Genomic DNA, 14,639 nt, shown 5'->3' with positions numbered 1-14,639 from the left:
AGTCCAAGTTGACATGACCATCTGATTTTTGGTAACTTTGGCATTTTCCAAGTCCTTTTAGAATGATTTGGCACAAAAGCCACCACATTCAGAAACAATTGAAAGTATAATTACCCTGGATTGCCTTCCCTGGATTTCTGGTTTTAAACATTGAATTAGGCCAAATATACCAGTGCAAAGGTCAGGGCACAGGCCACTCCTTTGTATTGTTGTTTTACCTGTGATATTAAAATGTAGTAAAGTTAAATGAATTCATTTCTACCAAATTGTCTGAGAATAATTTCCTACAGAGGACTAAAAGTTAACATTCAAGTGCTTGGAAAACCAAAAGCAACTCATGACTATACAGTAATCAGACATACTTTATTCAAGGATGGAAAAAGAAGTAGATTAAGTCAGTTAAGTAGCACTGCTCGGACTTCCAAAAAGCAACACCAGACATGTACTGTACATACAATCCAAGGAGCAGCCTTGTGTGGATGAAAACCGTTAACTGTGCTTTCTGTTTCTGGCACACATGAGACGAGACCATCTAAACAAAAGAATGCCAAGGGGAGGAAGGATATGGAATAACATTGGGACAAATAAGCCATGTAATGAAGTCAAGGACTTTACAGATTTACAGAAATTATTCATTAATTTAGAAAACAAATTGCCCATGGTATTGATTATGGTTACAACTTGAACCAGGTCATTCTAGTCTAGTGTGATTTCAGAATGCTTGGATGAGCCATGGTTTAATTGAGTCCAATTAACCCACAATCTCCCACTTCTCAGACTGGCGTACATGCCACGTAATACAGCACCCCCAGGGTGGGTAAACAAAGGTTACATGGGGTTGGACTCACTGGAGTATAAGCGTGATCAGATAGATGGGTTCATTAGATTAAAGATGACCATTGCCTTTGGCAGCATTCCCAAACCCAAGTCTAAAAGTACCCCTCATGATAACTAGACAACAATCCATCTCTGTTCATTTCCTTACAAACTGCAAAACAAAGGTGATGTCCAAAAATTGGTTAACATACACCTTAAAACAGACTCAGCATATGACATTGCCATGAACAGAAAATATGCAACACAAGACTGAACTCCCCAGAAATGTAGGTCCATGTGCGCTTCACGCTGCTGGACCAAAACAGCAGAGATGTGTAGCCTCTTGATTCCCTCAGTTGTTGCGAAAAACATCCCGATTTACTTTGTTTATCGCTGACTACCTTCACATATGATTTAACAAATCAGTTGGAAAGATAACCCACTATGGCCAGGGGTACTTAGACTAGGAAAACCATCTTAATACTGCTCTGCTCCGGTGGTGACAATTTCTACCCTCATGCCAACCCCTCAAATTCTCCCCCACAAAACCATACTTTTACAACTCCCCACTCTCCCGACCCAGGCTGGGTGGTGGGTCTACAGTGGGGACGTGGAGTATCCAGTGGCGGGTACATCCTGTCCCATGACGTGGTGGAGGACCTGGTGGTCCCAGCCCACGGTGGTCAGTGTGTCAGAACCGCCAGGGGCCCAGCAGACACCCCGAACAAAGTCCTGGTGCCTCTTGTCTCTCAACCTGGAGGGGAGCAGTAGAGCCACATGTTGGAGAGACTGGGTACAAATACATTATTTTCACCATTTTATTGCATAGCTCGAGTCAACAAGCCAAAAGGATGAACTAGGGAGCAATTGTAAACAGCCCATACATAGACACTTACATTTCCTTAAGCTCGGAGTTCATCACAGCAACAGTGCAGTCATCACTGATTGAGGCAAGCAAGGGGGCACTGTGTTGGAAGGTAAGAGATCATTGTGTTAGTTTAGTCTGACAAACCATTGACTGCTGTAGATGTGTGAGTTGGTGTTTACCTGTGTGATGAGAAGGCTAGGCCGCAGACCCTGCGGCTGTGGGTGCTCTGTGTCTGGCCAGGCTCTGTTCCTTGAAAGTCCTTCAGAGTCACTCGTCCCAGCTCATCGCCTAAATCAACACAAACACCATTATCAACAAACATATCATTAAAGCCTGGTAGATCAATCATTGAGAACAACGTGCTTGGACCACTATGCATCATGGGAAATGTAGCACTGGTCCTTACCGTAGGCGATTGTGGTCCTGCGGTGGGGATGCCAGGCTACTGATGTAGGACAACAGCTGGGCTCTACATCTGAGACAAGATAAAATCTCCAAAGTCAGCTGGGAAATCACCAACATGCACTGGACAACATGGTTGGACACACCTGACCATGTACATGTTTTTGATTTCCACTATTTACATGTATTGCATGTGCACTTTGAACACAACGAATGGGTAATTGGTGTGCTGCAGAAGTCTAGATACTTTTGAAGTGGATATTTATAAAAAAACACAGAATTGTCCCAACACACAATTATTGAAATTACTAGGGTCGCTGGAAAAGTTTGCTTAATACATTTGGAAAATTAAACCATATTTTCCAAACAATCCTGTTTTTCAACAACATGTTGTTCTGAGTTCCTACTGCAGTGACCCGACCTGCATTTATCACAATTCATAAGATTGTGTTACTCAAGGATATACACTTCGACAACAGAATCCAAGGCTACCTTAAAAACCATGAACCACTGACAAGCCAAGATAAAATGTCACTGTCAATCCATTGGCAACAGAAGACTATGCATCTCGGCCCCATGAAAATCCTGCTGCCTAGCTGACTGCAGTTCAGACTTGTTCTATTCACCTAATCTAGAGGCTGGTTTGGTGGGTTTCCTCCTGTCCCAAAGCAACAGACGACCATCCTGAGGGAAGGGGAATGGAGAGACATCAATGAGAGGAGATCGTGCATTAACACATTTCATACAGTTACAAGGTTCTCCTTTCAGTAAGTTACAACCTACTGTATCTAGCTTCATATCACACAATAGAAAAGCCACATTCCAAACTGAACCAATTAAAACAGACAACCCTCTAATTAGTCTTGGCTCTTACCTGGCCACATGAGAGGAAGAGGGAGTCATCGGATGGATTGCAGGACACACAAGTGACTGGCTTCGAGTGAGCTGTGGAACAGGTGACCGATCCAGTTAAATAAATACACCAGCTATAGAAACATGAGAAACTGCCACTGACATGTTCACCAGTTAAGACATAGTGCAGCTCAAAATACAGAGATGAGGTATAGTTTCCTTACCATTATATGTGCTGACCACTTCCCCCTGAATAAGGTCCCAGACTTTGATTCTGCAGCAGGTAGAAAAGAGGAAGAACTGAGCAAGACTTAGGCCTATGACAGCATTAAAATGATATCTTCACCAGGAAATGCAAACCAAGCTACAACACTCCCATTACCTGCAGCTGTCAAAATAGACTCACAGCCAGGCCAGTTACACTGAGGGCCTAGGTCTGTCATACCATTAATCCAAAATTTGCATGACACCAGAGTATATGAGCGGAGTTGAGCGGTCTGATCCCACTCATCACTCAAGGAGCGTTGCTTGCACACCGCTCAGGTGCTCCACCTTTCCAACCACTCCTCACTCACAAGGAAAACAAATTCGCTCCGTTCATTAAAATCACAATTGAACCAACACCAATTTATTTTTTGACTACTTGGACCTACCATTTGGTTATTTGGTTTTTAAGTATTGAACCCAAACCATATGATTAATGAAAAGTATTTTAATAAACATGAAAAGGTGAATGTAAAAGGCACTCATTTAAAATAGGATACATGTCATTAAACAGAAAATAAATACTAAATATGTCAGGAGCCAGACAGGGAGCCCAAGGAACAAACTAATTTAGGCTATATTTTCATTATTTAAAGGCTATAGACTACAAAGAAATAAATTGTGAAGCATTTGAGTGTGACACAATAGGCTGGTAGGGACAAAGTGCTCAACATTTAAACATTTTGTTGTATTAAATCATTAGTCTATAAACGGCACATATAGGCTGTGACTGACTTAAAATTAAATAAAAATTAAACTAAAAAAAAGTCTAATTTTTAGAAACACGAGCTCGGCCAGTCTGGGGCTTCAGGCTCACGCGATGGTGTCTCGAGAGCCGGCCAGCAGCGGAGAATATCCTCTCCACACTTGCAATGCCACTGGGGACACTAAACACCCTTTTGGCCACTCTTGCCAGGCAAGTTTCATTTTTCTATAGGTAGTCCTAAAAGTTTAGGCAAAATAACCCAATCAAAAGGTCTTTGAAAGTGGGAATATGCCAGGCCTACTGGGCCAAAATCAATTATGGCCTATTGTTTGCATGCATACATGACCTTTTCTTTTCTGCCTAGAAGGCCAGCATCTCTGAGTCGCCTCTTCACTGTTGACGTTGAGACTGGTGTTTTGCAGGTACTATTTAATGTCGGCCAGTTGAGGACTTGAGGCATCAGTTTCTCAAACTAGACACCAAGATGGCGTAGCAGTGCAGATGTGGTTTGTTGTCCTCTCGTTTACTTTTTGTATATATTCCAATCTCTTTTTCCATTTTAAAATTAAATATACCTTCCGGTAACCTGCCTCACTCATTGTGACACGGATCCGCAATTTTGTTTAGACCCTATAGCCAAAACGTTCATCAGAAGGTAGCCAGCTGTTCCCACAACTACAATACCTCTTTCGCCATCTGGCCCGGTCCCTTCGTCGACACAGCGCCCCGCCGTCCCACCACGACTTGTCTGCAGACGTAATTCCATCAGCTGTGCCTTCAACCGGCCTTTGCCGGACGACGGAGCAGACGCTTCTGCTTATCCCGGACTGCTAACTTTAAAACGCTGTCTCCCGCGTGCTAGCGTAGTAACGACTACCTAGTGGCTTCCCCGTTTCATCTATTGCTGTACACTGGACCCTATGATCACTTGGCTACGTAGCTGATGCCTGCTGGACTGTTCATTTATCACGGTACTCCACTTTGTTTATCTGTCGGCCCTAGCCCCGAACTCAGGCCCTGTGTGTAGTTAACCGAACCTCTCTGCCCATTCATCGCCATTTTACCTGTTGTTGACTTAGCTGATTAGCTGTTGTCTTACCCGTTGTTGACTTAGCTAGCTCTTCCAATCAACACGTGATTGCTTTATGTCTCTCTCAAAAGTCAATATGCCTTGTATATTGTTGTTTAGGATAATTATCATTGTTTTAGTTTACCTCGGCGCCCCTAGTCCCACTGTACATGCCTTAGATATCTTTGTCCCACCTCCCACACATACGGTGACCTCAACCAGTATAATCAGCATGTCCAGAGATGCAACCTCTCTTATCATCACGCAGTGCCTGGGCTTACCTCCACTGTACCTGCACCCCACCATACCCGTCTGCACATTATGCCCTGAATCTATTCTACCACACCCAGAAATCTGCTCCAATTTATTCTGTCCAACGCACCAGGCGACCAGTTTGCTAGCCTTTAGCCGTACCCTCCTCCTACTCTGTTCCTCGGGTGATGTGGAGGCTAACCCAGGCCCTGCGTGTCCCCAGGCACTCTCATTTGTTGACTTCTGTAATCGAAAAAGCCTTGGTGTCATGCATGTTAACATCAAAAGCATCCTCCCTAAGTTTGTTTTACTCACTGCTTTAGCACACGCCGCCAAACCCGATGTCCTTGCCGTGTCTGAATCCTGGTTTAGGAAGGCCCCCCAAAATTCAGAGATTTCCATACCCAACTACAACATTTTCCGTCAAGATAGAACTGCCAAAGGGGGAGGAGTTGCAATCTACTGCAGAGATAGCTTGCAAAGTTCTGTCATACCTTCCAGGTCTATGCCCAAACAGTTCGAGCTTCTAATATTAAAAATGAATCTCTCCAGAAATAAGTCTCTCACTGTTGCCGCCTGTTATAGACCCCCCTCAGCTCCCAGCTGTGCCCTGGACACCATATGTGAATTGATTGTCCCCCCATCTATCTTCAGAGTTCATTCTGTTAGGTGACCTAAACTGGGATATGCTTAACACCCCAGCAGTCCTACAATCTAAGCTAGATGCCCTCAATCTCACACAAATGATCAAGGAAACCACCAGGTACAACCCTAAATCCATAAACATGGGCACCCTCATATTATTCTAACCAACTTGCCCTCCAAATACACCTCTGCTGTTTCAAATCAGGATCTCAGCGATCACTGCCTCATTGCCTGCATCCACTATGGATCCGCGGTCAAACGACCACCCCTCATCACTGTCAAATGCTCCCTAAAACACTTCTGCGAGCAGGGCTTTCTAAATCGACCTAACCCAGGTATCCTGGACGGATATTGACCTCATCCCGTCAGTCGAGGATGCCTGGTCGTTAAAAAAAAAAGTAATTTCCTCACCATCTTAAATAAGCATGCCCCTTTCAAAAGACGTAGAACTAAGAACAGATATAGCCCTTGGTCACTCCAGACCTGACTGCCCTTGACCAGCACAAAAATATCCTGTGGCGGACTGCATCGAATAGTCCCCGAATAGTCAGGAACCAATACACACATTGTCAGGAAAGCAAAGGCTAGCTTTCTCAAACAGAAATTTGCATCCTGTAGCTCTAATTGGGGCGGCAGCGTAGCCTAGTGGTTAGAGCGTTGGACTAGTAACCGAAAGGTTGCAAGTTCGAATCCCGAGCTGACATGGTACAAATCTGTCATTCTGCCCCTGAACAAGACAGTTAACCCACTGTTCCCAGGCCGTCATTGAAAATAAGATTTTGTTCTTAACTGACTTGCCTAGTTAAATAAAGGTTAAAAATATTAAAAAATAACCCCAAAATGTTTTGGGACACTAAAGTCCATGAGAACAAGAGCACCTCCCAGCTGCCCACTGCATTGATAATCAAACATTTCAATAAGCATTTCTCTACAGCTGGCCATGCTTTCCTCCTGGCTACCCCAACCCCAGCTCCGCACCCCTCGCAGCTACTTGCCCGAGCCTCCCCAGCTTCTCCCACACCCAAATCCAGATCACAGATGTTCTGAAAGAGCTGCAAAACCTGGACCCCTACAAATCAGCTGGGCTAGACAATCTGGACACTCTCTAAAATTATCCACCGTCATTGTTGCAACCCCCATTACCAGTCTGTTCAACCTCTTTCATTTCATCCGAGATCCCTAAAGATTGGAAAGCTGCCGCGGTCATCCCCCTCTTCAAAGGGGGTGACACTCTAGACCCAAACTGTTACAGACCTATATCATCCTGCCTTGCCTTTCTAAAGTCTTTGAAAAGCCAAGTTAATAAACAGATCACTGACCATTTCGAATCCCACTACCTTCTCAGCTGTGAAATCCGGTTTCCGAGCTGGTCACGGGAGCACATTCAACACTGGACTGACCAATCGGAATCCACGCTTCAAGATTGTTTTGATCACGCGGACTGGGATGTGTTCTGGGTAGCCGCTTAGAAAAACATTGATGTATACATCGACACAGTGACTGAGTTCATCAGGAAGTGTATAGCGGATGTTGTTCCCACTGACTATTAAAACCTACCTAAATCAGAAGCATGGCTAGATAGCAGCATTTGTGCAAAACTGAAAGCACGAAACCACTGCATTTAACCATGGCAAGGTGACTGGGAATATGGTTGAATACAAACAGTGTAGTTATTCCCTCCGTAAGGCAATCAAACAGGCAAAAAGTCAGTAGAGAGAGTGGAGTCGCAATTCAATGGCTCATGTGGCAGGGTCTACAGACAATCACAGATTACAAAGGGAAAACCGGCTATGTCGGACACCGACGTCTTGCTCCAGGACAAGCTAAACACAGTCGCCCGCTTTGAGGACAACATATTGCAACCGACGCGGCCCACTCCCAAGGATTGTGTGCTCTGGTTCTCCATGGCCGACGTGAGTAACATTTCCTGTACCCAAGAAAGCAAAGGTAACTGAACTAAATGCCTATTGCCCCGTAGCACTCACTTGTCATCATGAAGTGCTTTGAGAGGCTAGTTAACTTCTCTAGGGTAGGTGAGACGCTAACGTCCCACCAGGCCAACATCCGGTGAAACTGCAGAGAGCTAACATTTTAAAAATACACCATTCGTTGTATTAAACATTCTTGTAAATACATGTCTTACATGATTCAAAAGATGAACGTCTTATTAATCCAGCGTCTGTGTCAGATTTCAAAAAGGTTTACTGCAAAAGCAAACATGCAATTTTCTGAGGACGGCGCCCCACACAAGTATTACTAGCATTTTCCAACCAAGCATTAGCGTCACGAAAGTCAGAAATAACAATAAAATAAATCTCTTACCATTGAAGATCTTCCTCTGGTGGCAATGCCAAGTGTCCTAACTACACAGTGAATGTTCGTTTTGTTTGATAAAATCTATTTTTATAGCCTAACACGAAACATTTGTAAACCGGTTGCGTCGTGATTTCCATCTCATTCAACTTTGGACGAAGCGTTCGTGGTAATTACACACACTAAACACACGTTTATCCAGTCATGGTTGGTTTCATTGCAATCCTCTGGTTGTTACTAACACAACCATACATACATTTGAAGACACCAATCAATGACCTCATTACGCACCAATGGTAGGACCGGTCTATCGTTGATTGACTGCATTTTGGCCAAATGACCACTGATCATCTTGAAATATAGCTTGGAAGATAGCCAATGAGCTGAGGTAAATGGCAATATGTAATGGTTATACGTTTGAAGACCAGCCTTTGTCGTAAACTCTGGCGTAAAAGAGGTTCATTCGCCATTGCAAATCCTACTTGACGGAGCCACGAGTAACGCATAGCAGTACATATTCAATAGCATTTAACAAGTTTATATATTTAAATTATGGCGAATAAATCAGGAAAAGCTAAAACAAGGTCTAGGTATAGAGATTTTTTTTTCTTTTTTAACATTTTATCCCCTTTTCTCCCCAATTTTCGTGGTATCCAATCGCTAGTAATTACTATCTTGTCTCATTGCTACAACTCCCGTACGGGCTCGGGAGAGACGAAGGTCGAAAGCCACACGTCCTCCGAAGCACAACCCAACCGCACTGCTTCTTAACACAGCGCGCTTCCAACCCGGAAGCCAGCCGCACCAACATGTCGGAGGAAACACCGTGCACCTGGCCCCCTTGGTTAGCACGCACTGCGCCCGGCCTGCCACAGGAGTCGCTGAAGTGCGATGAGACAAGGATATCCCTACCGGCCAAACCCTCCCTAACCCGGACGACGCTAGCCCAATTGTGCATCGCCCCACGGACCTCCCGGTCGCGGCCGGCTGCGACAAAGCCTGGGCGCGAACCCAGAGACTCTGGTGGCGCAGCTAGCACTGCGATGCAGTGCCCCAGACCACTGCGCCACCCAGGGGGGCCCTAGGTATAGAGATTTAACCAAAATTATAGAGGAAATTGATTGAGAGAGACAGCCCCCCATCTAGCTACCTACAGCAAGTTCACTGCAGTACCTTCTGCTCCAACCAGTGGTGTTCACCTGCTATGGGCCATGGCACCAGCAGCACAATATTGTGTAGAGGACTGAGGGTCTTCACAATATTTATCCATTTATAAAATATACAATATTGTAAATAGAAAATGTGTAAATAGTTACCCATGTTATTTGTTTGTTTATTATTTTTTAAATTATTTTTTTCATATATATATTATATATATATTTTTTTTTTTTGGGGGGGGGGGGGGTGTTAGAATAGCATTTATGTATTTTGTATATAGTTCTTTCCTTCAAAATGTATCACTGTACCAATTCGGCCACATGTACATTTGGGTACATTTGTGTGGGACACCTGGGTGACTTCATGCTCAATGTCATGTAGCTCACTCATTTTTGAAGTTCTGTCAAACTTTGCTCAGCTATTGTTGCCATCTTATGTTCTTCATCCACAGCATCCTATCTGCATGTTTGTCTGTTCTTGGTCATTTGAAAGATGCAACAATAAAAAACAGAAAACGTATGTTTAATTCCTTGTATTTTCTTCTACCAGATCTATTGTGTTATATTCACCTACATTCAATTCACATTTCCACAAAATTCAGAGTGTTTCCTTTCAAATGATACCAAGAATATGCATATCCTTGCTTCTGAGCCTGAGCTACAGGCAGTTAGATTAGGGTATGCCTTTAGGCGGAAATTGAGAAGGGGGGGGGTACCCCAAAGAAGTTGAGGATCATATCACCTCTACCTTACATCTTAGACCCACTTCAATTTGCATACCGCCCCAATAGATCCAGACGACGCAATCGCCGTCGCACTACCCTATCCCATCCCATCTGGACAAGAGGAATACCCATGTAAGAATGCTGTTCATTGACTTTAGCTCAGCCTTCAACAGCATAGTACCCTCCAAGCTCATCATTAAGCTCGGGGCCCTGGGTCTGAAACCCACCCTGTGCAACTGGGTCATGAACTTCCTGACGGGCCACCCCCAGGTGGTCAAGGTAGGATACAACACCACCGCTGATTCTCAAAACAGGGGCCCCACAAGGGTGTGTGCTCTGCCCCCTCCTGTTCACCCATGACTGTGGCCACGCATGCCTCCAACTCAATCATCAAGTTTGCAGATGACAATAGTTATAGGCCTTATTACCTACAATGATGAGAGCCTACAGGAAGGAGGTGAGGGCCCTGGGAGAGTAGTGCCAGTTAAATAACCTCTCACTCAACGTCAACAAACCAAAGAAGCTGATCGTGGACTTCAGGAAACAGCAGAGAGAGCACACCCATATCCACCGTCAGGACCACATTGGAGAAGGTGAAAAGCTTCAGGTTCCTCAGCGTACACATCGACAATCTGAAATGGTCCACCCACACAGTCTGGTGAAGGCGCAACAGCGTCTCTTCAACCTCAGGAGGCTGAAGAAATTTGTCTTGGCCACTAAGAACCACCAACTTTTACAGATGCACAATTGAGAGCATACTGTCGGGCTGTATGACCTCCTGGTGGAACAGCAACTGCGGCAACCGCAGGACTCTCCAGTGGGTGGTGCAGTCTGCACAACCAGGGGGGACACTGCTTGCCCTCCAGGACACCTACAGCACCTGATGTCATAGGAAGGACAAAATGATCAGCAAGGACATCAACCACCGAGCCTCGGCTTGTTCACCCCGCCACCACCTAGATGGCGAGGTCAGTACAGCTGCATCAAAGCTGGGACGAGAGACTGAAAAACAGCTTCTATCGCAAGGCCAGCAGACTTAAATAGCCATCACTAGACAGCTACCACCCAGTTACTTACATCTGCACCTAATACATAGACATGGAATCACTGGTCACTTTAATAAATGTTTACATCCTGCTTTACTAATTTCATATGTATATAAATCAAATCATATTTTATTTGTTACATACACATGGTTAACAGATGTTAATGCGAGTAGTGAAATGCTTGTGCTTCTAGTTCCGACAATGCAGTAATAACCAACGAGTAATCTAACCTAACAATTCCACAACTACTACCATATACACACAAGTGTAAAGGGATAAAGAATATGTACATAAAGATATATGAATGAGTGATGGTACAGAACGGCATAGGCAAGATGCAGTAGATGGTATCAAGTACAGTATATACATATGAGATGAGTAATGTAGGGTTTGTAAACATAAGTGCATAGTTTAAAGTGGCTAGTGATACATGTATTACATAAAGATGGCAAGATGCAGTAGATGAGAGTACAGTATATATATACATTATATAAAGTGGCACTGTTTAAAGTGGCTAGTGATACATTTTTGATCAATTTTCATTAATAAAGTGAGCTGGAGTTGAGTCAGTATGTTGGCAGCAGCCACTCGATGTTAGTGGTGGCTGTTTAACAGTCTGGTGGCCTTGAGATAGAAGCTGTTTTTCAGTCTCTCGGTCCCTGCTTTGATGCACCTGTACTGACCTCGCCTTCTGGATGATAGCGGGGTTAACAGGCAGTGGCTCGGGTGGTTGTTGTCCTTGATGATCTTTATGGCCTTCCTGTGACATCGGGTGATGTAGGTGTCCTGGAGGGCAGGTAGTTTGCCTCCAGTGATGCGTTGTGCAGACCTCACTACCCTCTGGAAAGCCCTTACGGTTGTGGGCGGAGCAGTCGCCGTACCAGGCGGTGATACAGCCCGACAGGATGCTCTCGATTGTGCATCTGTAGAAGTTTGTGAGTGCTTTTGGTGACAAGCCGAATTTCTTCATCCTCCCGAGGTTGAAGAGGCGCTGCTGCGCCTTCACCACGCTGTCTGTGTGGGTGGACCATTTCAGTTTGTCTGTGATGTGTACGTCAAGGAACTTAAAACTTACTACCCTCTCCACTACTGTCCCGTCGATGTGGATAGGGGGGTGCTCCCTCAGCTGTTTCCTGAAGTCCACAATCATATCCTTTGTTGACGTTGAGTGTGAGGTTATCTTCCTGACACCACACTCCGAGGGCCCTCGCCTCCTCCCTAAAGGCCATCTCGTCGTTGTTGGTAATCAAGCCTACCACTGTAGTGTCGCCCGCAAACTTGATGATTGAGTTGGAGGCGTGCATGCCCAGTGTTGAGGATCAGCGGGGTGGAGATGTTGTTACCTACCCCCCCCCCACCTAATATATTGTATTATATTCTACTGTATTTTAGTCAATGGCACTCCGACATCGCTTGTCCTAATATTTATATATATTTTACTTTAGATGTGTGTATTGTTATGAATTGTTATGATATTACTGCACTGTTGGAACAAGTATTTCACTACACCCGCAATAACATCTGCTAAATATACGTATGTGACCATTAAAATTTGATTTATTAGTTGGACACCATCACTGCCCTCCCTCTTGCGCTTGGTCCTCATCTTTGTAACTCACCTTGATTTTGCACCCGTGTTTTATCCGTTTCTTTATGAAAATATTAAGTGAACTCCATGTTAGTAGCTAAAGCAAGGGGCTACCCGCAGGACAAGTAAACTACAAATGCATGCTTGGCCAGGAAAGCCCTGAGCTTGTGACGTGAGCTCTTACTGGATTGAAATTACAAGTGGGCGAGAAGGCCAACACTCCAGCCTTCGGGAATATCGCATAACGCTTCAGTCAAATTGGTCACACTCCACTTCTCGCTCACATACTCTGAATGAGACACAAATAGAGACTGCCCCCTACTGACCGGTTGTCCATACTGCCGCTGATGGCGTGGCTTGACCCAGCAGGGCTCACGCTGGTAACGATGTGATCATGCTCGAGTTTGGCAAACCGATTCACCAGCAGATTCTCATCCTCTGCTAGCTCCCACAGCTCAACAGCACCTACAACACCAGTCAAACCACATTGCATCCACACTTTTGTATAGCTCGCAAATAATCTAGATGATATCGGCCTGAATTAAATGTAATCATTGTACTTTTAACAACTATATTTCCCTCACTTTAGACCAGCCTTATTTACAGCAGAATATGATATGCATTTAGTAATGATTACTATCATGCCTACTTACCAGAGTCAGATGCAACTAGGATACCCCTCTCCGAAACCCACTTTGCCTCTGTGATGCCTGCCTCTGTCTGGACACCAGCCTTGCAGAAGCCCTCGTTGGGAGACTGCTTGGGATCACAGTAGACCCAGATGGAGCCCTGCCAACACCTGCCTGTCAGACTGGAGGCCCCCAGCAACAGGGTGCCATCTATGGGAAGAAAATAGAAACATGTCAATAGCTGAATCATATGGCGTCTTGTGCCTGTGCTGAAGTGCCATAGGATAGGGTGGCAGCTTATTTAGCATAGCTAGCAAGCTATAATTGTTAGATTATGTCCAACGTTAGCTAGCTTGCAATGTGATAACGTTAGAGGAACTAGTAACGCACCATTGAAGCGCGTTGAGGTTGTTATGAAAAGCGCTATAGAAATATAAATTATCATTCTCTTCGAAATAACAAGTTAGCTACAATAGCTTGCTAGCTACAGTACATTTTACCTTAGAACGAACATGCTTTTACTGTGTGTTTTTGCTATTAATTATGTAAATTCGATAGGTTATGACTTTTGTCTTAGTGGCTGATTTACACGTCCACAATATAACACTTTATTCTGCGACAACACAACGTGCTGTGCCGGTAGTTAGCCCTTTCTAATAGCCATGTGTCTGGAAGCTAACTACCACAAAAGGCTGCATCACACACTAGCTGTGACTTTGCTTACCTCCCCTGTACTGCGCCGAGTCCAAATGCTTCTCCATACACGCGGGGGCATTTGGTGGTATTTTCCATCCGTTTGCCTTTATCATATTGGCATTTACTGTACTTTTCATCCAGGCAACTCTGATTCACTCAAGCTAGAGCTTGCAATACAAATACTATTTATTTGTACAATAAATGTAAGCTAGCTATTCGAGAAACGGCGGACGAAGAAACTCCTTGATTTAGGTTTACGTTCTAGTAGTCCATCGTTCACGCCAGAATGAATGAACTTTCAAACAGCCAAAGAACTCCATCGTGTACGTTCCCCAATTATCGTCAATGGGCCGCGCGATGCATTCTGGGCGATTCTGGACAAGAACACTCCCGCAAGGAGTCAATTGAACGATTGCTCAAAAACACAACATTAAATCAAATCAAATCAAATTTTATTTGTCACATACACATGGTTAGCAGATGTTAATGCGAGTGTAGCAAAATGCTTGTGCTTCTAGTTCCAACAATGCAGTAATAACCAACGAGTAATCTAACCTAACAATTTCACAACAACTACCTTATACACACAAGTGTAAAGGGATGAAGAATAT

The 14,639-nt window shown here is 44.4% G+C and overlaps 1 protein-coding gene across 1 annotated transcript; it reads right to left on the bottom strand.

Moving 5' to 3' along the window:
* Positions 1 to 344: 344 nt before the first annotated feature.
* Positions 345 to 14,435, bottom strand: LOC129815539 (methylosome protein 50-like). The gene is made up of 10 exons (XM_055869454.1): positions 14,057 to 14,435; positions 13,357 to 13,542; positions 13,030 to 13,168; positions 3,163 to 3,212; positions 2,961 to 3,031; positions 2,713 to 2,770; positions 2,091 to 2,159; positions 1,864 to 1,972; positions 1,713 to 1,781; positions 345 to 1,570 (listed from the first exon to the last, which is right to left on the bottom strand). The coding sequence occupies exons 1-10, from the start codon at positions 14,163 to 14,165 to the stop codon at positions 1,414 to 1,416; spliced, it is 1,017 nt and encodes a 338-aa protein (XP_055725429.1). The 5' UTR covers positions 14,166 to 14,435; the 3' UTR covers positions 345 to 1,413.
* Between the last annotated feature and the right edge of the window lie 204 nt (positions 14,436 to 14,639).

Source organism: Salvelinus fontinalis, chromosome 18, assembly GCF_029448725.1.
Source record: "Salvelinus fontinalis isolate EN_2023a chromosome 18, ASM2944872v1, whole genome shotgun sequence".
Classification (NCBI taxonomy): Eukaryota; Metazoa; Chordata; class Actinopteri; order Salmoniformes; family Salmonidae; genus Salvelinus; species Salvelinus fontinalis.
This window is presented reverse-complemented; position numbering and strand designations above follow the sequence as displayed.